General features: G+C 37.9%; 1 protein-coding gene across 2 annotated transcripts in view; it reads right to left on the reverse strand.

Moving 5' to 3' along the window:
* Positions 1 to 26,534, reverse strand: part of LOC135468650 (cGMP-specific 3',5'-cyclic phosphodiesterase-like) — a 48,022-nt gene that overhangs the window by 10,025 nt on the left and 11,463 nt on the right. For both annotated transcript variants that reach the window (XM_064747017.1, XM_064747018.1), the window contains exons 2-16: positions 22,418 to 23,361; positions 20,974 to 21,132; positions 20,279 to 20,368; positions 18,296 to 18,433; positions 16,119 to 16,166; positions 10,601 to 10,648; positions 9,876 to 9,940; positions 9,121 to 9,184; positions 8,147 to 8,197; positions 6,730 to 6,873; positions 4,899 to 5,042; positions 3,881 to 4,027; positions 3,089 to 3,196; positions 2,356 to 2,465; positions 857 to 944 (exon numbers count right to left, since the gene is read on the reverse strand). In XM_064747017.1, the coding sequence (XP_064603087.1) occupies positions 857 to 944; positions 2,356 to 2,465; positions 3,089 to 3,196; positions 3,881 to 4,027; positions 4,899 to 5,042; positions 6,730 to 6,873; positions 8,147 to 8,197; positions 9,121 to 9,184; positions 9,876 to 9,940; positions 10,601 to 10,648; positions 16,119 to 16,166; positions 18,296 to 18,433; positions 20,279 to 20,368; positions 20,974 to 21,132; positions 22,418 to 22,948 (1,935 nt within the window). In that variant the 5' untranslated portion in view covers positions 22,949 to 23,361. The remainder of the gene's footprint in view (positions 1 to 856; positions 945 to 2,355; positions 2,466 to 3,088; positions 3,197 to 3,880; positions 4,028 to 4,898; positions 5,043 to 6,729; positions 6,874 to 8,146; positions 8,198 to 9,120; positions 9,185 to 9,875; positions 9,941 to 10,600; positions 10,649 to 16,118; positions 16,167 to 18,295; positions 18,434 to 20,278; positions 20,369 to 20,973; positions 21,133 to 22,417; positions 23,362 to 26,534) is intronic.

Raw genomic sequence — 26,534 nt, forward strand, 5'->3', positions numbered from 1 at the left:
TGAGTATAACCCCTGAGGGGAATCTTCATGGGTGTTGATGATGGGTGTGGACAAATGTGTCCACCACAAAAGAAAACTTTATATGGAAAACAGTTGCAGCCAGGACACAAAATCATTTCTTTTTATATAGTATACATAGAGAAATCTGGTAGCCATGACTACAGTGGAAATGGACAAATGTGAGTCACGACACACTGTCATTTGTGTATGTATTTATCCTCCAAAAATCAAAACTCTACACAGAAAACAGTTGGATTTATAGCCCATACATGATATCATATGTATCTCTAAAGTATATATAACGCAAAATAGCTACCTGGTAAGCATGGCAACTGTGCAAATGTACAAATGTGAGTCTTAGCATATTGTCTTCTGTGTATGTATGTATCCACCAAAAATTAAAACACACAGAGAACTGTTGGAGTTATAGCCCAGACACGAATATGGACGGACAGACAGATGGACAAAATCACTATAACATAATATACTCCGCCTATTGGCACATAAAAATGGGACACCTATAATCCAACATTGAAATCACATAGAATATGACTGTTTATCAAGATTGTCACACATGTGATGTGCCTTAAAATTTGCAAAAGCAACTCTGTAGAGGAGAACTGACATTTAATATATTGTTGTTGCTATAATGCAGATTAGCATTATAGATACCTAGATGTATAAGCAGTTATTACTTACACAAGACATGTCACGATTCATAAATGTTTAAAACTGACCTTCTGAACATACTGTGCATTTATAAGACTTAGTTTCAAGGCATAAACATATAATGCAAGGGACTGAAAATTCAACTGGATTGTTTCTTTGCAACTAATTTCTGCTTGAATATGCTGACCTCACTGTTCAGGATCATAATGCAATGGTCAAAGTGATGGTGCTCCATTGTGGATGTTCCGTACAACATAGCCAGAGGGGAATCACTCCTGAAAAACACATAGGAATTCTTCTCGTCAGATATTTACAGCTACATTTATGTTATGTTAAATCAACATGAAGTCAGCCACACATATCACATAAAAATTATTTTAAATTTCAGTTAGGTTTTGACAACTGAGATGATGGAATTCAACAATGACAATCATTATGGTACTGGTGGTCAATTTACAATGTAGAAACTCTTATGACTTTGGAAATCACTGGCACTGAAAGCATTACATGATACTTTGGCTGTGACATCTACTGATTCATGAGTTCTTGATTGTAAATTGGACATTTTATGATGGATACACGTAAGACAATGATGCAATACATCAGATTTTGAGCCTATTTTAAGCGTTAAACTGAAGAATTTTGGTCAAAGTAAATAATAATACGTTTATGTGGAAATAAGAGTAACAGAGATTCATAAAGCAAATTTCTTCTCAACATCAGCAGGAAAGAACGTGCTCCAAATGAAAATGCCCTTTTTCTGTTTGGTACATTTCTTGATGTCTACAGCCAACTAATGTTGAACCTCCTAAAGATAACACTGTGCCCACAAAGAAACTTTGAAAACAAAAATAACTGTAGGAAAAACAATAGGCTTTGGTTTGATAACGGTGCAACATACTTTAAGACTCCAGGGCATAGGCCTTTTGGGTAACATTTATTAAGGAATGTGAATGTGTAGATGTATGCCTAGACTGTCTGATCAAAAAAAAAAACAAGAATTCAGTGATAATAAAGTATTTACTAACGCATATGGTTTGTTGGATAGGACAACTAAACACAAACATTTTCTTTGGATTAATAGTCATTTGTACATTTAGTCATCATAGAGTTTTTGTCACTTCAGAATTAATCTTTTAAACTGAAAAGGCTATGCTCTATCAGAATTATACAAATCTTTTATTAATAAAGTAGCTTTGCATGCTGTAGGCATAAATATAAATATCTGAACATGAATAAGGTTAGAAAATCGAGTCTATTCTGCTTTACAATAATGTGAAGCCATCAGCACTCAAAACTAATACACCGTTTTAACACTCACGCATAAGATCAATCACAATAGGCTTTGCTGCACATTGTGTGTTCTACAGATTAGTTATCTATGATCAATATTTCTGTGATGTCACAAGTGATGATATGAATGCTTTCACTGAAAACAGAATAAAGAGGATGCATCCATTTTGTACAAACTTGCATACATAGCAATGCTCATCAATTGTCATGCATATGGGTTGAACTGGAACTTTTCTCTGTTCATTTTCTCAAGCTGCTTTTCTGCTATTAGAGGAAAGGTACAGAATGTCCATTCTGAACTGAAACCTTATGATTATTATCCAGTATAATTTCTTTAAATTATTAGTGATTATGGCACATCTTCTGCTCATGTTCAGAAAAATAAATGATTACTTTGTTTGGAATGCGTTGTTCGTTCCTCTGTGATCCAAGTCATGACAGAGGCAGGCAACCAACAAAGTAAATGTTTCCAGACGGTCCATTAGTTTAACTATTCCCCCGACCTGGAAGAAAAGTTGAATTATATCTTGACTGGAAAATATTACTTTCATTTAAAATCCATGTTTTCAAAAAGCATTCAACGTAAAATCCAGCACATTTTGTAAGTTTCTGAATATAATCTACAGATAGCCACACACTAGTGTTTTCTGTTTGCCAGTTCAGAAAGACTGCAAGAAGTTTATTTTTTCAAATATAGTTTCAGAAGTAAGAATGAGTTTCACTCAAAATCGTGTATCAGTGTATGACCTGAAATATCTCGTGCTGATGTTCTAATTTGATAAGCTTTATTATATAGTCAGGGCAATACATGGACTGGTATGATCATTGTGTTATTGTAAACACAACATGCTACTGAGCTAGATTGCCTTAGTTTTGACCTCAGTCACCTGTGCCTTTAACTATAATCTGGTTGTGTTTTAAAAAGATCTCTTCCTGATTAAACTAACGCCTTACGCACATGTACCTAACGAGGTGCGATGGCTCATCTAAGTTTTGCCAGATTTCCTCCATCAATAAAGTTGGTTGCATTATATACATGTGCTGCAGAAATTTTTCTGATGAATCAAACAAGTAATTAATTCAAAGTGTAGAATACACTGTTGCCGACCCATTTATGTGTACTTACCAACAACATACAGAACATTGTTTGTGTCACATTGAACGCATGTCGCCAGTTGTGGTATGTCACAGGGCGGTAGTTCTTTTTAACACTACATATCCACCTGACCAATACCTGAGGAGAAGAAAGATATGTTAACCCATAGTTTTTATATATTACAGTATAGCAATTCACATGGCCAAAGTCACATATTTCTTTTTTTACCTTGTGTGAGTACTCACTATAATATAGTTAACTTAACATTTTCCTGCAACCCAGGAAATCGAAGCAGTTCAGTCAACCAAGGAACAATGATTTATTTATTTGACTGGTGTTTTACACCATAACCAAGAATATTTCACTTACGACTGATGACAGAGGCAAGCATTAATGTGGGAAATTGATAAACAATTAAATGACCCTACTGGGACAATAATTCTTTGTCAAGTGTACATTTAAGCTTTAGCACACGGTATGTTACCTTCCAAATTTAATGAAACAAGTGTCCTCAAAAACAGCATGTGCTGGGTAATTTATAGTAGCTTTGGGATATTAAACTCTGGTTTGTAAAGTTAACTTAAACTAAAAATTAAGAGACTGAAGATTTCCTTTCCTAATTTTTAAATGTTTCAAATTTGATGATACATGTATAACATTACTACGTGTAGTATTCAAGTAAGGATAATAATATTCTCATTTGTTCTAGTGGTTTTAAATGTGTGTTTGTTGCCATGTCCAGAATCCTTTCAATGAAGCCATAGATCATAAACCCACAATATTAATGTACCGTAGGGTTACTAATCCATTAAAGGTACTTACATTTGTGGGAACTCTGAATTCTGATATCACACCAGAGTCCATAAACATTCTCATTGTTGCTTTAATGGTGTCATCATCAGACAGGGGAAAGTCGTCAAATGAGTACTCCAAAAGATGATAATCCTTTGATGACGGTATGGAGGATGACTGTCAAAAATTGTGAGTGGGAAAGAATGTAAATGTCCATTTGTGCTCTATAGGTCAAGGCTTTAAGTTTTAGTCACCTGTATGGTGCAGTTGTCATCATTGAAGATCATGATCTACATGTACATAGCTCTACCTTTGATAACACCTTGGTACTATTTAATTAATCTGCGCGCTACAATTTCCGCAGCCTAATCTTTATTCCTTATCAGCCTTCGTTTTGAAGTCCACATGTCACAAGAGAATAAAATGGCTGTAACTTAGACCTGGGACTAATATGTATATAACAGTCCGAGCTTAGACAGACAGCCCAAAACCCTTTAGGCAAATATGTGATCTTACTGTTCAGATAACAGCAAACTTCAACACCGTGAGTAAATTTATCAACTTTGTACATTTGCAAGTTAAATGAATGGAAAATTGAAGTTTTGAAACCGTGTCATTTTTGACATGGGGTAACTGAGATGTGCCCACCCTAATTCCTCAACTTTTAGCACATGAAAGAGCAATTTTCAGTACAATTTATGCACATTTTTGCTTTGACTTTGAAGACCAAATGACATCCCAGTTTCCGGGCTTCACAAAAAGTATATTTTTTTCAGTCAACACAGAATAATGCCTTCACAATATGAAGAAACACCTTGCAAACAGGCGAAAAGGCTGTAGAATTACAATAAACTAGAATCTGCTACCACCAGTCATCCACCTTCGTTTCAAATGTCTATTCAGAGTGATCATTTGTAGCATCATAACAATGCAATAAAACAGCACTGTGTGAAAAAAAAAAAATACAACAGATTCTGTATATACAGTTGACTATGAAAAGTAGTGCATTTTTCCATATATGCATGTAATCCAATGAAACCAGCCTTACCACAAATTTTCCAATATTCTCATTTTGAGCTGAAGCATGGAATGACAACACTTCCAAAGCCACCTTCTGTTTTGCCATCAGTTTACATGCATTTTCATACATGGTACAGTTATGAATACCCAAGCCACAGAAAATAGAGAATGCCTGTGGATAAAAAAACAAGATTTTATCAGCTAAAGTTACCAATATAGCTTATCCAATTCTGCAAATATAATACTTGTTTTTTTCTCTACAATCTTTGTGAGCTCACCGATTTTCAAGAGTTTCTCCATATTCTTTGTGACATATATACATATATACACATTTGAATACCACAGTCAAGTGTAAATAGGTACAGTAAATAAAAAAATTAACTTGTGAAACTTCTTCTTGCATGTAACAAACTGTTCCGAGGATATACCTTTTGTTCTTTCCTTTATTATGTTGCCATTATCAGCTTGAGTGTGTGCTCATAGAACTAATTAGTACACAAGCACTAGAGCATTACAGAAGATAATGGTGCTCTACTGGACTCAAAGTGTAGCCTGCTCGAGAGTTCCACATTAAAAACTGTCCAAGAAAATAGTCTGATTCATTTTTTTTTCAAAAGTTAAGAGTATTTAAAATATTTCATCATAATGTGGCCTGTTTATCCATACTACGGTCTAGTGACGTCACAAGGCATTTTTGTTTTCTAATTTTACACAGTTTGTGACGTTGATCAGCACCGTTCAGAATTCATGTTACTACATATACATGTATTTAAAATGTACAAATCAGTTAATGACATGACATTCTACCTATTACATGACAACCATTTGTATTTAAATATAAAAGGAAAATGTACGACATTATAGAGGCATATTCCCTAGATCACTGGGAGACACTGCACAGTAACAATATAGATTTGTTCATATTCTTTGTAATTTATTTATTTGATTGGTGTTTTACGCCCTACTCAAGAATATTTCACTTGTACCACGGTGGACAGCATTATGGTGGGAGGAAGCTGGGCAGAGCCCGGGACGAACCCATGACCATCCGCAGGCTGCTGACAGACCAACAGAGAAGAAACCAGCATGAGCTGGACTGGAACTCACAGTGACTGCAAGGGTGAGAGGCTCATAGGTCATTGCACCGCGTTGGCGTGTTAACCACCTCGGCCAAAGAGGCCCCTGTTTGTAATGACCAGATGTATACAACACACTACATGTATTTTGCTACAACAACTTTTCATTAAAGAGCTACTTTGGTGTCAAAACATCTGTGTCTTAAAAGCAAGGTGAATTGATAGAGACTGGGATAGTCTGAATTGCTTTCCTAAATTGTGAAAATACTGCAGTAAAATTAAAACCGATAGTGTATGTTTCGTCAGAGTATACGGAAACAAAATATTTTGTTCCCGTATACTTTGTCCCTTCCACTTTGCCTGGTGTGTACGTCACCCACGAACACATGGCATCATCAATGCTGATGTATAATCCACAAATGACGCTGCCCTTTGAAACGCTTTTGACGTCATCCCAGAATAAATGCCTTACTCAACGTCACATCTGCCTGATTCGACGTCGTACAGGGAATATTATCATGTCACATCAGTAAAAATTTTACACACACTGCCGAAGATTTTGTTTTTCAAGGAATCATCACTTATATGGGTTAAATAGTGTTATTCATCAAAATCCTATTGAACCATAGTGTTATGCTTACTCCGTAGGATTTCTTTCATATCACTGTAATATTTCTACGCAATTTGTATTGTAACCAGAGTAGCACTTTAAGTTATCAATTATTCAGACACCATTTTCATACAACAAATCATGATCCAACTAACAAAGAGTTTGATCAATACCTCAATGATATTAACATCATTTTCATTAAATGGTGTTCCATTCTGCTTGTTGATCAGTTGCGTCACTCCTATAATCCTTTTCTCACTGTTAAAAATGGGTGTGCACAAAATACTTCGGGTTTGGAATCCACTTTCTTCAACAAACTGAAAGGAGAAACACACTGGAAGTTGAAATACCATTTTGTTTTTGTGACAAAAAGACGTATGGAGTAGCTCATATTACATAAATCATGAAGTGGCAGTTTTAGAGTAACCGCTGCCACTTTTTATCTCACCCTGCCTTCTTACCCATATAAAGAAATTTACTACACTTCAAACAATTCTATGAACAATTCTAACGCTGGTGAATAATTCTCTGACAGTACAATATGACATACATGCAATATTTATGAACTGATCCAGAGGGCACACAGCATTTATAACTTTGCAACACCTTGTAAATAATGTTGGCACAGCTTGTTATAAGCTCGCACTGTAAACTGTCAAAGTCATGTACCAGAAGTATTTGCATTTAGTATTTGTTATTAAAAAGAAAGTTACATATCGATACGTTCATAACTGCTGTATTTTCAGTACAGTTGTATTTTTAAATGTTTTCTATTTACTGAAACAATACAGCTTTAACCGATATGTAATGTATATAATGAGTTCAAGATAATGGGGTACCAGCAGATTTTCCTCTCACAAAAGGTGGCGCTAGTGTGAATTATGATATGCACGTCACAAGTCTATTGCTGAGCAACGTAAAACATGTTATGACCTGCGTTTTGTTATGTGATGTATTTGCTCTACCCATTGTGACATCGCGCTGTTGATGCTGCAGTGGAATGTCCAGCATCATTGAAATGACATAATATGTCCCACTTCAAACTGCTACCGGTATCCCATTCGCTGGGCACATAAGTGCTCATGCAGTTAGTATAAAGGTAATTGTGAGCTGCTCCAAGACTGGAGATTATACAAATTATTTTTCTAGCTTAAAGTGGATGAATATTGGTTTACAAAACTTATCTTTCCTTGTCTGATATGATGATCACGCATGTAATGATTAAGGTCTAGTCTTACACAGCAGCTGTACTATACAAATGCTGTAAAAACATATGTATTAACAAACATATACATGCATGCCCTTTTCCAAACCTGTCATCAGATTCCAACGTAGCAGTTGTAATTTACAATTTATTTATTTATTTATTTGATTGGTGTTTTACGCCGTACTCAAGAATATTTCACTTATACCACAGCGGCCAGCATTATGGTGGGAGGAAACTGAGCAGAGCCCGATGGAAACCCACGACCATCTGCAGGTTGTTGGCAAACCTTCCCACTTACGACCGGAGAGGAAGCCAGCATGAGCTTGTAATTTACAACAAATATTAAAGACATACATGTTTGTATTAACAAACATTATACTCACAGGTCCTTTTCCAAACCTATCATCGGATTCTAAGTCTTCAATGTTTACAAACTGAAATTGAAAGTAGAAAAGGCAGTGACAACGATTGCATTTTCACATAATTCAAAAGAGATTCTACGAGAGAGGGATCAGATGCTGTTGGTGTTGGTGTCACGACTGGTTAAAGTTTTTGGACAATCACAGGGTTGAAGTGGCCACCCATAGTGCACAGATACTTGCCAATCATGAGTAGCCATTTGCATATTAAAGACCAAGGAAGCTTTTACCTCATAGCTCAACATTTTGCTCAGCTACTCAGAGGGTTGCAATTGACTCTCATAGCACAAGGATGGTCCTTATTGACTTAATGGCAATATCTTACAACTATATAATTACAGGATAATATTTGTGTATGACAGAGTCAATCATTCTACATTTTTTAGGGCTTAGATTTATTAAATCTATTTATTTGATTGGTGTTCTATGCCATACTCAAGAATATTTCACTTATACGATGGCGACCAGCCTTATGGCGAGAGGAAACTGGGCAGAGCCTGAGGGAAACCCACGACCATCCACAGGTTGCTGGTAGACCTTCCCGCATACAGCTGGAGAAGACGCTAGCATGAGCTGGACTTGAACTCACAGCAACCACATTGTTGAGAGGCTCCTGGGTCATTACGGTGCGCTAGCGCACTAACCATCTGAGCCACTGAGTACCCTTTTGGTTGCAAGGTTAATATTTGAATGTATCACATGACTTGAACATTATGTAGTATTACAAACTGCTCAATCAGGCGAACTATCGGTATTCTCCGAATGCCTTCTTTCAAGTTATAACACACTAACAGATTGGATCCCGCCAGTGCTATATGCCAACAGCTTAAGTTTTCACTGATGTTATAATGACTGCAAAAACAAATGCTTAGGCTATCACTGTATTTTTTTAATAACATGAACCTTCATTTGTAATCGTACTACATATAGAGGCTTACTGTTCCTTTGCGGACCACAAACTTAGCAATCTCCACATTTTTGGCCTTTGCTATCTCTGCAGAGCTGAAAGGTAAACAGGCCATCTATTAAAAAATTTATACAATGTTTGAGGCTGATAAACGGTAAAATGCCTAATTACTTAACTTCAACACTTTCAGATTTGGAGTTGGACGGGGAGAAACACCAGGAATCTCCATAGTAAATGTAAAACATTGGATCTGTAAAGCAATGGGTCTAACTAATCAGAAGTAAAAAAACAAGTTCAATTTTGACACAACTGCATCATAAAGAGAGACCTGGGTTCCATCCCACAACGAAGAAACCTTGATATTCACAAACACAATATATTTATTAGCCTGATTGCTGCATAACACTACACTCACAAATTTGTCGCTAATATAATGATGGTCAGTTTTATGGGTGGAAGAAACCAGTGTTCAGGGTGAACCACCCACCTTGGACAAGATTCTGACAAACCATCCCTCACGTACATACATGCACACCATACTGGTGGAAGACCATTGGTCTTAAATAAGCATGAAGTGAAGAGATGTCCATACAAGCATTGTTGGCTACTTATTGTTGCACGCAAGGCCTCAAAATTAGTGAGAGAGAGAGGAATGTACAAATTCCCAAGGCTGAATTTGACCTCGTGGGTCATGTCTATTGAAAATGCACTTGTATAACCACTAGACCACGGCCTGCTCCCCACGGCTGATGTTTTATGTATTAATAATATCACTAGTACCCTTACCTTTGTACGTGAATGCTGCCTTTTTCCTTAGCAAAGAGATCAAAACCCTTCACAAAGCACACTTCCTGTGAATTGAAATCGAGGTAAAATGGTAAGATGCATATATATGTTTGTTATGGTTGACTGGAAGTCACTTTGAGTTACAATCTGCAACAATCTGAAATAAAACAGCACCACAGGTTCCTACCTGGTCAACCTAAAATTTTCAAATCGGTAGCCTACAGGTACTACCTAGCTTAGCACTGAGCATAAGAGGAATATACCTGTATGTGAGCCGAGAACAAGGCGGCCCTATATAATATGTATAATATGACCAAATGAGATGTCATGTCTGGTATCTTAGGCATGGTATTCCAGTGAAGAAGCACTATAAATATACACCCATGGGGTTCAACCTGCTAAAAGGAGAAACCATTGTGATATGACCGAAACATTACTGACAGCAATGTAACCCAATTAAACAAATCTAACAATGAAAGAACATTAAACTTTAACACATGAGTGCAGACGGTGGATTCTATGACTAGTGACATTTCTGAGTAATGTTATGGATACTGATCAGAACAATAACAAGATCCTGGATGTTACAATAGAATTATTTACTATTTAGTACAGGTGTAGTGAATTATAGTGTATCATAATGTACTACACCCACATACAGCATCAGTTTTTAAAGGATTTCACTGACTCATATAAATGTACAACCAAAAATGTGTATTAATCACCTTTTCAATTTCTCTGTTTTCTTGATGTTCTTTCTCTGGTGTTTCAATCTGTAAAAGAATATCAGATAAGTAATTATCACCTCTTGCTTTACAATGGATTATTAGTAGAAAACTAAAGGCAAAGAAAACATCAACATGAAGTATGGGTCAGGTGAAAGAGCACAAAACATTGTCTATTGAAATAGTTTGATTTAATTTCAAATGCACTTGACACTTTAGATTCTTCTTTGATAGCCCCAGCCTATCCGGATAACATTTGCATGGTCTATCATGCCCAGCAAGACGTGATTTTTAACGAGACCTCCGGTCCCACCACCTGGCAGGCCACGAGTTACTATATAACCCCTCACCACCCCACAGTTCTTGTCCTTTTATTCTCTATCATGCAGAGGTTGAGACAACGTGTGATGGATAAGAATAAAGTAAGAGATGCATGCCAAAATCATGGAGCAAATGAAACATGTATGAGTCAATGCGCTCGGGACACGTGGTCTTTGTCACAGGACACACAGAAGACAGATCAAGTGGTCTTCTCAGATGTGTCAGATTCTAAAGGATCATATCCCCAGTTCGAAGGGTTTCACGCTGATGGGGTGCCTATCATGTCCATACCTTTGCACAGTGATGATACGCCCAAACATGATAACGGAACCGCTGCGACGAACAAAACTAAAAATAAGCAAAAGTTGCTTACAGGCAAGTCCGGTTTTTGGCTCGCAAGTAAAACAAAGATGAAGGGACCCGAGCTTTGTGTCTTCGGGATAAACTTGTCTTGCTTTTATGATCTGACTCACTCAATGAAAAGATTGACAAATTGCTTGAAGGTGGTGGATTTCCAGCCAGACATGGAGTCCAGGCACCACCGCCACTGGCGGGTATGATCAGTAGGCCAGTCACTGGTAACCCTGGACCTGTGAACCGAGTCGGGGCTTGGCAAACATGCAGAAGTCAAAGGGAATGATTTTTCGCTTGACTTTGACCTAGGCTTTCCTCAGTCGGGGACGGAAGTCGTCCCGTATCAGCGTGAAGACGAACTAATGGATTTTAGTCCACCCGACATTTTTGTCACCAGCAAGGCTAGTGGGCTGCCATTTTCAAACTGTCTAAATTTATAAATGAAGCTAGTTCATGGAAAACGGATGTAACCAGTGTACTAGACGAGTTTCCAGTCCCTTCAAACTGTGAACAGTTTCTTCCACCATAGGTCAATCCAGACATCTAGAATTCACTGGGCTCCATGGTAAAACCAAGAGCCTTATATTTTCAGAAACTCAGGACTAACTCAGCCACATAATAGCTGCAGTACTGAAACTCGCAGAGGAAATGTGCCATTCAAGACCCTCCGTCAATGTGAGGAAGGGTCGTGAGGTTACTTCTGACGCGCTGTCCTTATTATGCCATGTGAACTTCCAAATTTCAGTCTCTCGTAGACAAGCAATTAAACCATACCTGTCCAAAAAATAAGAGTCACTCCTCTCTATTTGACGATAACTTCAAACACCGAGTATCAGAGATAGATAACATTGCCAGAACAAGCAAATGCTTAGAGCTTTACCTATGGCCTCATCAAGGGTAGCAAAGCGGCAGGGTCAGATGGGGCTACAGGCCATACCCTGCAAGGTACAGCGCAGGTCGCCAGTACACAAACGGGACTCACACAGCGATGTACTCAGAGTAAAGCCATGTTGCACGGAAGCAGAGGTAAGACAGTATAGAGCTGCTTCACTGCTCTTTCATTTATCTGTATGGGAAAAGGTTACGAGTAATCCTTGAGTCCTGCAAAATTTCGTGGGTCACTTGACTGAGTTACAAGCACGCCTATATCAGAGCAAGGAGCCAAAACAATTACATTTTCAGTCAAAGGAAAAGATGGCCGAAGATTTCAGGCCTTCTTGATAAAGGCATCATAGAGATGTGCACCTCGTCGCCTGACCAGTTTCTACTATTTTCTTCAGACTGAAAAAGAATGGTAAATTAAGAACTATATTGAATTTAAAGTCATTTAATAAGTTTGTACAATATTTTTACTTCAAAGAGGAAACTTCTGAGGTGACATTAGAACAGCATCGCCATTTCCAGTGCCCTGCAGGGTTTTCACTAAATCCCTTAAACCAGTGTATTCTGCAGTTTGCTCTAATGGTATCCGTTGCGGGTAATAAGGTCATGGCTATAAAGGTTTCCAGGGACTATAATGCGATAATGGACCTGTCAGAGCCAGCCATCCAGGACATTGGTTGGTGGACGACCAACATGACGAGAAATAATAGTACACTTATTCAGAGACCCCCTTGTCGCTGCTAGCTGGGGTGGCTGGTCCGGCAACATGCGACTTAAAGGCCGATGGTCAGTGATGGAATCATCCAAGCCACATAAACAAACTTGAGTTATTAGCCGTTCTGTTTGTACTCGAAGCACTGGGTTCAGAAGAATTTAAGGGTAAACATATCCAAGTAGCTTCTGATAGTATGACCACGTTATATAAATCGCCCGGGTGATACTCAAGCTAACTTTTGCCAGTTACAAATTGGTGTCTTTACTAGCTTTGATCTATGCTCAGCGTGTACAACGCTCAAAGCTCTCAGCCTGTCAGGGATGCACATATCTGCTGATCAGATCTTTTTGATTGATAAGTCGTTAAAAACAATGACTCAAAGGCACCCACCAGGTTTTTTTTAACATTTGCAAGTTTCGAGAGAGAAGCATTTGTGTTGTTCATACACTGCTAATTTATTTACAGCGTACTAATGCCAAATGGAAATGTGACCAGTCGCTACTTTCATTTAAGACTCTACGATCAGTGTCAACGGAAACTATTTCTAAGTGGCTATGTGAAGTCCTTAGGTTATCAGATATTGACACTGATATAGGACGGAAATATGTTGAAGCCATGTTGCAGTAAATATTCATTTAGGGTTTTCCTGAAGCTGAGCTAGTTAATACCAAATTTCCAGCTATGTAACGGTTTTAGATATATGTATTTCCACTGGCTGTTGGGAAAGTAGAGAGCACAATATAACAAAAAGTCTGATAAATGTTGTCGGTTGTCAGTTTGTTAAAGATGCAAATGTTATCCCGATAGGCTGAGGCTATCCAAAAAGAGTTCCCCCTCTCATCCCAGCATCTTGGAAAGATCTGCAGGATGGGAGGGATTCTACGAGATACCGGCCGAAGCCTGGAGAGATAATACCCACCCTATCTAATGTAACGTCAGCCTAGTATCTCCTCACCCATCAGGCTGCAGGTACTGCCAACCGATTTGTGCTGTCGGTTTAAAAAGATAGGAACTGAAGGGTGGCCAAGGGTTTATATAGTACCTGGTGGCCTTGCACCTAGTGGGACCGGAAGTCTCGTTAAAGACTATGGGCATGACAGGCCATGCAAATGTTATCCCTCAAGGCTTCGGCCTGTATCTCGAAGAATCCCTCTCATCCTGCACATCTTTCCAAGATGCTGTGAGGAGAGGGGAATTCTAGGGTGACCTTTTTCTGACTATATTTGGACGAGTGACGTCACATTAGGCTTTTTCACATAACACACACAGACTGTCTAGTTTTCGTCATCAAAAATGCATACACATAAATATCTATGACTATATTCACTGAATGTAACTTGAATGGAACTAGTTGGTTAGCGCGCTAGCGGAATGACCCAGGAGTCTCTCACCAATGTGGTCGCTGTGAGTTCAAGTCCAGCTCATGCTGGCTTCCTCTCCGGCCATACGTGGGAAGGTCTGCCAGCAACCTGCCGATGAACATGGGTTTCCCCCGGGCTCTGCCCGGTTTCTACCCATAATGCTGGCCGCCGTCATAAGAGTGAAATATTCTTGAGTATGGTGTAAAACATCAATCAAATAAACAAATAAATGAATGGAACTATTTCAAGCAAACAATAAGGATGTGACATCACTAATACCCTTTGGGTCATTACAGACCACTGTGAAATTTGATGCTTTAAAACCATTTTACTTGGTTTGAAAAATTCTTAAAAAATAAATCGAACTGTCTTTCATCTGATATACATGTATACTTCATTTTAGTGTTTTTTTTGCTGTTAACTTGTACAATTGTAAACTTTCAAACATACATTTCTTATGAGTAGGTCATGCTGTGGGAAAGAAATGGTTCAAGTCCTATTATATATTATAAAGTAAGATACTAAGCCAGTGTACATGGAGTGTAGTCGGTCATGCTGGGGGAAAGAAATGGTTGAAGTCCCATTATTTATTATAAAGTAAGATACTAAGTGTGCATCACAGCCAGTGTACATGGAGTGTAGTAAGTCATGCTGTGGGAAAGAAATGGTTTAAGTCCTATTATATATTATAAAGTAAAATACTAAGTGTGCATCACAGTCAGTGTACATGGAGTGTAGTAGGTCATGCTGTGGGAAAGAAATGGTTTAAGTCCTATTATATATTTATTTGATTTATTTATTTGATTGGTGTTTTACGCTATACTCAAGAGTATTTCACTTATACGACGGCGGCTAGCATTATGGTGGGTGGAAACCGGGCAAACCCCGGGGGAAACCCACGACCATCCACAGGTTGCTGACAGACCTTCCCACTTACGGCCGGAAAGGAAGACAGCATGAGCTGGACTTGAACTCACAGCGACCACATTGGTGAAAGACTCCTGGGTCATTACGCTGCGCTAGCACGCTAACCAACTGAGCCATGGAGGCCCCTATTATATATTAGTAGGATACTAAGTGTGCATCACAGCCAGTGTACATGAAGACACGCTGAAGGAAGCTGCATCAATATCTAGATAAATGTACATACATGTAAATGACCTGAAAATAGACACACTTTGGACATCGGCAACTTTAAAAAATAGGCACGTGTACACCTCTGCTTAACACAGCCTGGTATAACAAAACTTACTCAGTATTTTCTGCATCTACCATGCTCAAGTAGCCTAGTCTTTATCTTGAGAAACTTTCCACAGTTAATTTAATGAACTTGGCAGGAAAAGTTATGCAGGAGAGATGCTGTCACCACATGATATGCAGGCATGAAGATTTCAGAATTACTGAGAAACGCTTATTCCGTTCTGTGTACTTTTGATCTAGGAAATGGTGGGAAACGTTTTTGCCGTTCCCAACAATTGCTCCTTTGGGAACTGATTTACCTGTAACAATTAATTTAATATTAATGGTTTTTCTTCAAATAAATTTTGATGTCTGGTGTTTTGTGAAGATCATTTACTTTTGTAAAGTAAAACTTAACCCCTCAACCTTTATGTTTAAAATGTGCGAACCGTCACTAGGTGATTGAGGTATCTGGAAGAACGGAGGAGGGCAACTTCCACAGCAGCCTTACACCCGAACGGATGTCAGAAAAATAATTTCATATGAAACAAAATTTTCGGTCAAATACCTTGATTGGCTGATACTTTACCCCTGTCTAGCATGTAATTCTCATTGGCTTGAATGTAGAGGTACACACATGTATTTGTCCTGCAGGTATGACTAATAACCAACAACTTAATAAACAACAGAATAAATCATTTAATACCTTTTGTGTTTCTTTCTTCACTTCTGCTTCCTCATCTTGAAATTTCATCTGTAAATACAAATTTAAAGACATACTGCCCTGAATATGTACAAAAAGAATGTCTAAAGCATTACTGTTTAGCTGTTTAATGATGAGGATGTATTCCTGGATATGCTTCCGCTGATGAGGTATGATTGGACTATGTTTCTTGACAGAGCCAAGCTTAAAAATTAATGAATTAACTGGCCGATTCAAATTGTCTTTCACAGTTGCAGATGACAGACTTTGGTTGCCAAGTGTAATGGTAAAGATCAACATGATTCTCATTCCCTCTATTTCCATGGCTAATTCAGCTGTATTTGTTTCTTGCTAGTGTGCCTTCAACTGTGCACCTGCTGCAATTACACAATCTCTTGTAACTATACCAACTTCTTCCTTCTTGACACAGACAGTGATAAGATTACATCGCTTCACCCTTTGGCGAATAAGACTGCCTTCCAATGAGGTGACCACTTTTACAGCATGTTATTTATTTATTTATTTATTTGATTGGTGTTTTACACCGTACTCAAGAATATTTCACTTATACGACGGCGGCCAGCATTATGGTGGGAGGAAACCAGGCAGAATCTGGGGGAAACCCACGACCATCTGCAGGTTGCTGACAGACCATTCCACTTACGGCAAGAGAGAAAGCCAGCATGAGCTTGACTTGAACTCACAGTGACTGCATTGGTGAGAGGGTCGTTATGCTGCGCTAGCGCGCTAACCAACTAAGCCACGGAGGTCCCTTCAGCATGTTATCAATGTCTTCACACATATCATACACAGACACAGACTCTTAATGGGACTTTATTGTGTACTTTGTTGATGGTACTAGTGTGAAGCACGACTGAACCGTTACGTCAAAAATGAATTATAAAGTGCAACGTCCACAATGTGGATTTTAGGCCAATATCTACAATTTTACAAGGTATGCAGTTTCTACTAATACATCACACAGTCTTTTGTGTGAAAACAGTCATGAAGAGCAGGGGTCGGAACATTTGCCGTCAATAAACTGACATCAAGGTCCTTTTGCCAAGTGATTGACAGGTCCCCAATGTTGTTTTTATCATTTTATCAGGGATCTTGATGTGGTTGTAGAAGATTTCCCACTTCTTTCCCATTTGTTGGATAAAGCCATACTGCTGTTGATTTGGGGAGGATTGAAGTAGTTTATCCTCTCCTTCTAGGAAAGTGTGATTTGCCACAGGTATATGAAAGCTCTCCTATAATTTTTGGATCACATTATTATGATCGCACTTTAAGTCACTATCATTCAGTTTTATTGCATTCGAATGGGAACCACAAATTAAGTGATATATTCACTGTCATTAATTTTTGTTGCAAAGCTTATACTTACATTAAACTTTCACACCTGTGGCTTTGTCTGACATATTTCCATAAGTTGTTTCCCTTTATTCTTCACATATATTATACATAGACATGGACTTTTAATGGGAAGGTGCCATATTGTTTAATTTAAGGGTGGTATTAGTGTGAAGCATGACTGAACGGTCACGTCAAAAATGGATTGTATAGTGCGACGTCAGCAATCTGGATTGTAGCACAATATCTACAATGTTACAAGGTATGCAGTTTGTACTAAAGTGTCACACAGTCTTTTATGTGATGATCAGCAGGGTTATCTCCGTTTATTCCTACCATTATTCTACAGGCTCTAGTGGAGATTGTTTTCTGTCTAGCTTAACATGAATTCCAGAGTCAAAAAACAGAAGCAAGTGTTTTAAATAAATGGAGCCGACCTAGATAAACAAATCAAGCAAGGTTATCTCCGTTTATTCGTACCATTATTCAACAGGCTCTAGTGAAGATTGTTTTCAGTCTATCTTAACATGAATTCCAGAGTCAAAAAACAGAAGCAAGTGTTTTAAATAAATGGAGCCGGCATAGATAAACAAATCAAGTTTAATGTTAGTGGCTGTTTTGCATTCAAGCATGTTATCAATAGTCTTTCTTGCTTATTCACCTAAAGAATACATAATCATGTTGCTTCACTTAGCCTCATACCTATTTACATTAATTTATAGGTTATGTGACCAGTTCTGATCATTCATTAATGTGTTTAAATTTTTACGTATGTTACATCAAATTATATTCTCAGGGTAAATTTGAAAAATGTCCAATAAACAAACCTCTTGCTTTTCATCAGTTAGGAATACAGTACAGCGTTCACATTTGAGTAAGTCTTGTGCTTCAATCATAATCTTCTGGACCAAATTTTCCAAGTTTGCTTGTTCTTCAAAGATACCTCTTGCCAAAGTCAGTAGCATCTGCAAATCACATAAATAAAAAGAATACAAGTAAACATAGAATACATACTGTTACAAACTTTTTACACGTCTCTGTGTGTCGCATTACACTTTAACTCATCAGAATATTGTCAATGGGTGTAAAATTAGTTATGAATGAATAATAGAGCCTGTAAGTCCCACCAAAATTCTGAATGCTACCAGATAGTAATCGGATGAGTAACTTGTTCCAGAGTGATGATTAGTACTCATGATTTAATAGGTCACCATTTATAATGGCCATCAATAAAAGTAAGAAAAAACAAGGGTTCAGGTGAAAACAACATACGCCCCAACAAATGCATTCGTTTGAAATGTATAAAACAATACCAGCAGCATTGTGGTGAGTATAACCCCTGAGAGGATTTTCACAGCAAGTGGACACAGGTGTGCACCTCAAATCCAAACTTTATGCAGAAAACAGCTGGAGTTGTAGCCATGAAAATCAAAGCTATTATAATATATATATATATGGAAAATGGCTATCTGGTCGCCACTACAACTTCGAAAATGGGCAAGTGTAAGTCGTGATACATCGTTATCTATTTATTTATGTATACACCAAAATACACAAAATTAAAACTCTATGTGGAAAACTGTTGGAGTTATAGCCTGGACACAAAATCATATCTATCTATACAGTACACATAGGGATATGGCAATCTGGTAATGATGACAACTGTGGAAACGCACAAATGTGAGTCGCAACACATCTTCATCTGTGTATGTACATGTATGTATCCACCACAAATTAAAACTCTATGCAGAAAACTGTTGGAGTTATAGCCCAGACACGAATACAGACAGACGGACAAAATCGCTGTAACATAATAATAATAAAAATAAAAATGAAGCTTCAATAACTAAAACCTTATGGCTCTTCACAATTAAGAGTGTCCACTCTGTATAAGTACTGTATACATTACTGCCCAGCATACTGTTTTGGGCACACTGTGTTCACAATTCAGAGCTAATTATGTGAACTTAGGAAAGTCTGATCAGGTACAGTGTTACAGGTGTGTGTGTTGAAGATGGGAATGAGGTTACAGCATGACTTCTGTCCTGCTCACCACAATGGAACAAGGTTCCAAGCTTCTATTTATGAAGTTTCTCTTGAATATAAAACTACACAATCAAATAAATAAATAAATAAAATGTATGAAGTTTCATTGAATATTGCTCAGTAATTTTGGCAACCTATCATTGCAAGTGAAAAGTGATTAACACAAGAAAGTAGGTCAAGGGTAATTTGTGCTCATTGCACTCCACAATCTTCTCCATGACCATGCAATGATTCCCTGTACAGTGATTCATTTTATCCAGCTAATTATAACAAGTACTTTTGGAGATTACAAGTGATATATAAACCCTTGAACTGAGAAAGAAGGTCAAGGTCATTTGCAATGAACATAATCTGATATGTTTTAGCACATACCTCTTGGCAGTCTTAGCAATTCAAACAGCCAGAGTGGCCTGCTGAGAATGTCTATGTCCTATATCACATAGAGCCCTTAATTCTATGTGTATTTCATTGTACTGACGTTTGACACAAATCCGTTCAATTGTAGGTGTGTGCCGAGTTAGACCATGTTTGACAAGGTATCCTCAATACCATAGACGGAATGAGGTTGAGCACGTTTACTACGATTTTCTCACATCAGGCTAAACCATCAAGAGCGTATAAATTTTTTCAGTCTTGAAATGCCCTAATCACTTAATTTACATTGACAGTTGCTAAACAGATAGTTAAACAGATAGCAATGATTACATGTAATTTTCAATATGTGTTGCTAAAAGTAATGTCATTTTATTTTTTTGTCTACTAACCTGATTCCTTTGAAATTCTTGAACAGACATTTCAAACAGCTGTGCATTTGTAATTCCGATTCCACAAAATGTCAAGTACTGACTAAACACCTGAGAAAAAAAACAAACCAAAAAGTTTATTACTGCAGTTTTTTCATTTCATTCAACGGGAGACACAAAAGATTCAATATGCACTAGAACACATCGTTTTCTTCACAGATACTTGTGACATAATAAAAGAAAGAACAAAAGTTCACAGTTTAGGACCTTTTTGTAATAAGGTCCAGAGGTACCAATATGTGATTCGGTGGGAAGGAGTTTTACAAGTTCACCCATAAATATATGCATTGGACAGTCACACCACATGAAGAGAAATCACCTGTTCAGTTTTTAACAAAAGTGATATTTTTCTTTTTCCATTTCAGTGTCTTTAAAGTGACCTACCTTCATACTAAAGTGCAAGGATGACAGCTTTAAATGCTTCTAATGTTCTGTACAAAATCTGGTACAGGATAAATTGTTACAAAATTTTAATTCAGCATACTGTACAAAGTTTTTTAATCTATATGCATATGTCTGAAGTAACATAACTAAAGTTTCAAATACATTTATCATTTCCAGGGTGTACACAAACCCACGTACTAAATTATACAGATTAGTACATAAAAAAGATTCATCTTGGATTTAGGGGTAAAAAAAATGCATGAATACAATACCTGTTCATCATTTGTAGTGAATTCATGGTCACCTGTAACCTTGTTGATGATCTGGGCAACACCAATTACCTCTCCCTCATAATTACATATTGGCATGCTCAAGATACTGTGTGTCCTGTAGCCAGTTTTCTTATCAACATCTTTGTTAAATCTAGGGTCCTGTTGTAGAAAAAGCAAATAAATTTACATGCAGACAGTATGCCTTTACTAAATTAAACAGATGAATTAAATTTGTTTCTTACTTATATACAGGTGAAAGGATTTGTTAACAGGTGTTTCCTTCACAGATAATGATATTTCACTTAGTAAGCTATTACTTATTACACTTTGATATTTCACACTCAGATGCCATTACATTGAAAAAGAAACATGTTTCATGATTTTCCAATCTAAGCTCAGTGAGTTGACGTCATACTACATCTTCAGTTAATTTTTACATCCTACGTCACCACTTAAGCAACGAGACACGACATTTCAAGTACGTCACGCAGCCTGTCTGTGTAGCCCGTACTGTTATGCAGCTAAAAATATTGCATAATTGTTCAGATAGACAAAGTCATGAAATTGTCAAAATATAAATAATAAACGGAATATTGCACAGTGAAAGTTGAATACCATAAATATTTTTCTCGTGAAAGATGGAAGTGATAACCACCTCTTACTCGAAAAATATTTATCGCATTCAACCTTCACTGTGCAATATCCTCTGTTTAAACTGTATACACAAAAAGCTCATGATATTATTTGGGGGCTATAGTTGGGAGAAGAGGTAATACAAGGGAGGCTACAACGAAAACCATACTCTACTGTAACAAGAATATACAGGTTCTCTTTCTCACACTGTCCATCTACTGAACAACTTTATCCTTATCTGTATTTTTTAGTATGTTTTTTAGCTTTCAGCACTATTATCTGTCCTAAAAATAAGAATGACACGCTTTGGCATCCAACTACAAGGATAAGTTATGAATTTCTGCCTAGTTCCCTCCACCCATAAACTTGACTGCTTCCGTATAAGCCATAAGCTCCAAAAAAAGAAAGACATATAATGTCAACAACCATTTTCTTGAAAGTTGATCCAGATGAACACAATGTGCTATCTTTTAAAAAAAGGGATATTCTCAGCAACCTTGTGGATTTTCTTGTAAACATCCATAGGCCTACATGTTAGTCCAAGTTGCACGTGTGCTATCTTAAAATTCTGACAGTCTGACATCATAACGTAGTTAAAACAGCACACTTAGTCCATCAAGTTGTACTAGGCTGAATGGTTGTTATTTACAAGGTAAATATTCAAATTATGATAAGTATGAAAAGATTCACCGTCTGCAACATCACAGAGTGAACAAAGTTAACCCATAGATTAAGTAAGTAGTTAAAAGACAAAATGACTTTCAAATACCAGATAAAAAAACAGACCAAATGATCTAACAAAACAACTTACATCATAAGCTTCTTTGATGTTTACGGTTTCTTTTGTTTGGGCCACATGTCCAACAATTCCTCTCCCAAAAGGCACTTTTATTTCTGTTCCCTCTGCCACCACTGATTCCTCTAGAGTTGAAGTCCGTGTTACATCAAAGAGCTTGGAGACCAAGTAACGATTGTCCTTGGTACCGCGTGACAAGAAGAGACTACCTCTGTCGCACTTCGTGAGTGTGCTTACGTTTTGAAGAATTTTGTGGCACAGAACATTAACATCTAATTCACTAGCAATGTCTCTGATGAGTTCCATAAACAACTCTTTTTCTTCCATCTGTAGAATATTTGGCCGTCTAATTGTACGCACTTTTTTAAATCCCTCCACGTAAGTTTTGAATATATTTTTTGTCCTCGCATCTGAAGCGGGCTCTGACGTTGCTGGCTTTGCGCCGCATGGTTCCACGCCTTTACCATGTTTGCTCAACCACTCCTTAACAAACTTTGGATTGTTCAAAAGATACTGCTCAACATCTTTCTCTGCGAGTTCCTTCATTTTGAAGTGAACAAGCCAAACGTAAGTATCGTCTTGGTATTTAAGCTTACCGACGTATGCACTGAACAACGTTTAATTTAAACTCGAAAACAACTTCTCAGTTGTGGTGACGCTAAACAGAAATCTATTTGATGTCACTCTTATCTCTTTCTCTCGTGATGACCAATACCTTGTCTTAGCTAGTTCAATGACCTTTTACTTGACTTCCTCTTCACCGGTTACTATATACTTCAGGATGGTCGATGCACATTGTCGTGGATGCTGACAACTTTCAAAACAAGATATGTTCAGCCATTATAGAAAAGCGCCATTTCCAACTGTACAAACAGACGCCACGAATTCATGCTATGACGTCATGATGTTCTCCGACCATGTGACGAAATCCCAAAGGGGCGCAATCCAACCCCGTTCAACTGTAAAGAGAAACAAAATAATCTGTTTTAAAGTACCGGTACTCTTTGTGTCGAAAGCTTTGGCTGTCTTGTTTCTCGTGTAACAATGTATAACCTGTTCGCATGGATGGATCTACTGCACAATACTCTTATAGATGAGATATTTTTGAAACTGCACGCGCCAAAGCCAGACGACACAGAACTACCTCAACAGGGAGAATGTCAAACCATGCATGGTCAGTAGGAGAGAACCAATGGGTTAGGAGTTCAGAATTTTCTTCTCTGCCTCTCTCTTTCTAAACGCTGGGCTGAGACATCTTTTCCTTTTTGTCCCATCTTTTCCTTTTTTTGCAACTGAAAAATGTTTATTAACAATTAAATGAAACAGGCCCCGTAGTTATATTTATCAATGAAAACATCAATGAAATAAATAAATAAATAAATAAATAAATAAATAACAATTTATTAACAACGATTGTGTTCCTTAAACGCCTACAGATTGTTGTAGGACAGTTCCTTGCGTTCAAGGACACAGTTGTGCTCCTCTGATAATAATAATATGACTGGAATCAAATCCCATTCGGAACTTTTTTCATGGAATTTATCTTAAAATTTAAGTTTTGGATACAATAAATGTATATAGGCATATACCTGTGGAGACAAATCACTGTAACACTGCAACTGTATTCACAACTTAAGCTATACGGAACAGTTTTTTTTATTTGATTGTGTAACGCCATGCTCACTGAAGATGGTTTGAAAATGAACCATACTCAACAGAAATTATGTAATGAGTGTATCAAATGACCAAGGCCTGGAAAGGACAAAAACGGTAAAGAGAATTCGCACACCGAACAAAAATTAACAGACGTTAACAGAAATATAATGAATCGAAATCAGCACATAAAGGCAGGATGGGAAGTCACAGGTGTGGCAGGTATTGATTCACAGAAAAACCTATAGAAATCCTCTGAAGGACAAGGTAGACACGTCGGGATCTGTATATAGGTAGTCACAATGGCAACATTGCACTTTGAGTACATTAACTTCAGTGCTTGGGTGAATAAATTTCCTACAATATGCGCAGGTATCGATCTTAATGATACTGAAGATCAAAATGACGCCTATAAATAAAAATAAGTCTGGCAGAAGGCACCCCGAAAGCTTATAACTCTACCATGCACTGACAATGTTAAGCATTCATGTCGTATTCGTAATGATGAAGAATTATCTGAAATATCCATCCAGATGGATCTTGATCTGCACAAAAATGTAATGGGGCGGTGCTTGTACCAAGGCCAAATTGTGAATAAAGCTTCATCAAAATCCGCGCTTGGCGTTCAGCATGAAGGGGATAGTGTAACAACTGGTTGACCCGTATCAGTATAATGGCTCGGGCGGGGCAGCTTACTTGCCTTCGGTAAGCCGTCTCAGTGAAGCAGCACTAGATAAAGGAGCGGTAGAAATCCGTCCTGTTACAAGGAGTGAGTGAGTGAGTGCTTGGGGTTTAACGTCGTACTCAACAATTTTTCGGTCATATGACGACGAAGGAATCCTTAGGGTGCATGTACGTGTAATGTGCCTCCTTGTTGCAGGACGGATTTCCACCGCTCTTTTATCTAGTGCTGCTTCACTGAGACCACTTACCGAAGGCAAGTAAGTTGTCCCGCCCGAGCCATTATACTGATACGGGTCAACCAGTGGTTGCACTATCCCCTTCATGCTGAACGCCAAGCGAGGAAGTTACAACTTCCTCTTTTAAAGTCTTAGGTGTGACTCGATCAAGGATTGATCCTGGATCTACCGGTCCCGAAGCAGACGCTCTACCAACTGTGCTATCCGGGCCGGTCCTCCTGTTACAAGGAGGCACATTACACGTACATGCACCCTAAGGTTTCCTTCGTCGTCATATGACTGAAAAATTGTTGAGTACGACGTTAAACCCCAAGCACTCACTCACTCAAAATCCGTGCATAGGGTTTCCGTCAACTTGCTGACAGATATTTGACAATGATGAATTGTTTCAGCATCTCCTGAATCCGAATAAAAATTTGGGTCACCAAGCCCGGGGTCTAGAATTGAACCAGATTTCATCCAAATCCTTCCACATAACTTTTCTTCGTAAAGTTGCCGAAAAAACACAGACATATATAGGATCTACAAGTAAACGTCGGCAAACACATATCCTCCTGTGGCGAAGTTTAGCAAAGGAGAAGATTGAACAATGAAGAAGAATTGTAGTTGTCAAAAACAGACATTCGTATATACCAAAATGGACGTTCCAGGTCAGTGATTGCAACACCAATTTCCAAAACAACGTTTAACGAAAATCATCAAGGAACTAAGAAAATATGTTAAGTACTGAAATTAAAACAGATTCATGCAAAGACAAGTATGCAGTGAACAGTTTTCAGTGGTGAAGGAAAGACGCAAGAAATGCAAATGTATTAAATCAGAATTTAAATCCTGTGCCATGCTAGTATGTCTGTTTTCGATAATAATATAATGTATCTCCGTTGCATTATGATTGTAACTGTTCATATATCCAACGTAGCGATATAATTCAATACGATGAATTACTGCCCCTGGCCCCGAATTCGTGCGTGTACATGTGTATGAATGCCTAGGGTTTTACACCGACCCGTTTCCTTGCTCTAACCTCTGAGCGCTAAGCAAGGTAACAATCAGTAACATGTTTAAAGTCTTTGGTATGGCCTATCATCGTACTCGTCAGTTTTTCAGTCATATGAGTATTAAGAGTGCATGTAGTGTGCCTCCTTGTTGCAGGACGGACTTCTCCCGCTCTTTTGTCTAGTGCTGCTTCACTGAAACGACTTATCAAAGGCAAGTAAGCCGCCCTACCCGAGCCATTATACTGATATGGGTCAATCAGTCGTTATACTATATATCCTTAATGCTGAATGCTAAGCAAGGAAGCCAACTCTTCCTCTTATAGATCCGACTTTGAAGTGGAAACTATCACCATCAGGCCACCCATGTGGTCTGTAAAAGCTCATGCAGGCTTTCTCTCTGCATGTACGTGGAGAGATGCTTGTGTGTCCTCCAATGGCAATGCTGTCAGCCGTCGTGTAGGTGACGTATTATTGAGTACGGCGTAAAGCACCAATGAAACAAATAAATGAAATTGAAGAAAGGTTGAAGACGTTTGATGGAATATCCTTGACACACTATAC

The sequence above is a fragment of the Liolophura sinensis genome, chromosome 6, assembly GCF_032854445.1.
Source record: "Liolophura sinensis isolate JHLJ2023 chromosome 6, CUHK_Ljap_v2, whole genome shotgun sequence".
Lineage (NCBI taxonomy): Eukaryota > Metazoa > Mollusca > Polyplacophora > Chitonida > Chitonidae > Liolophura > Liolophura sinensis.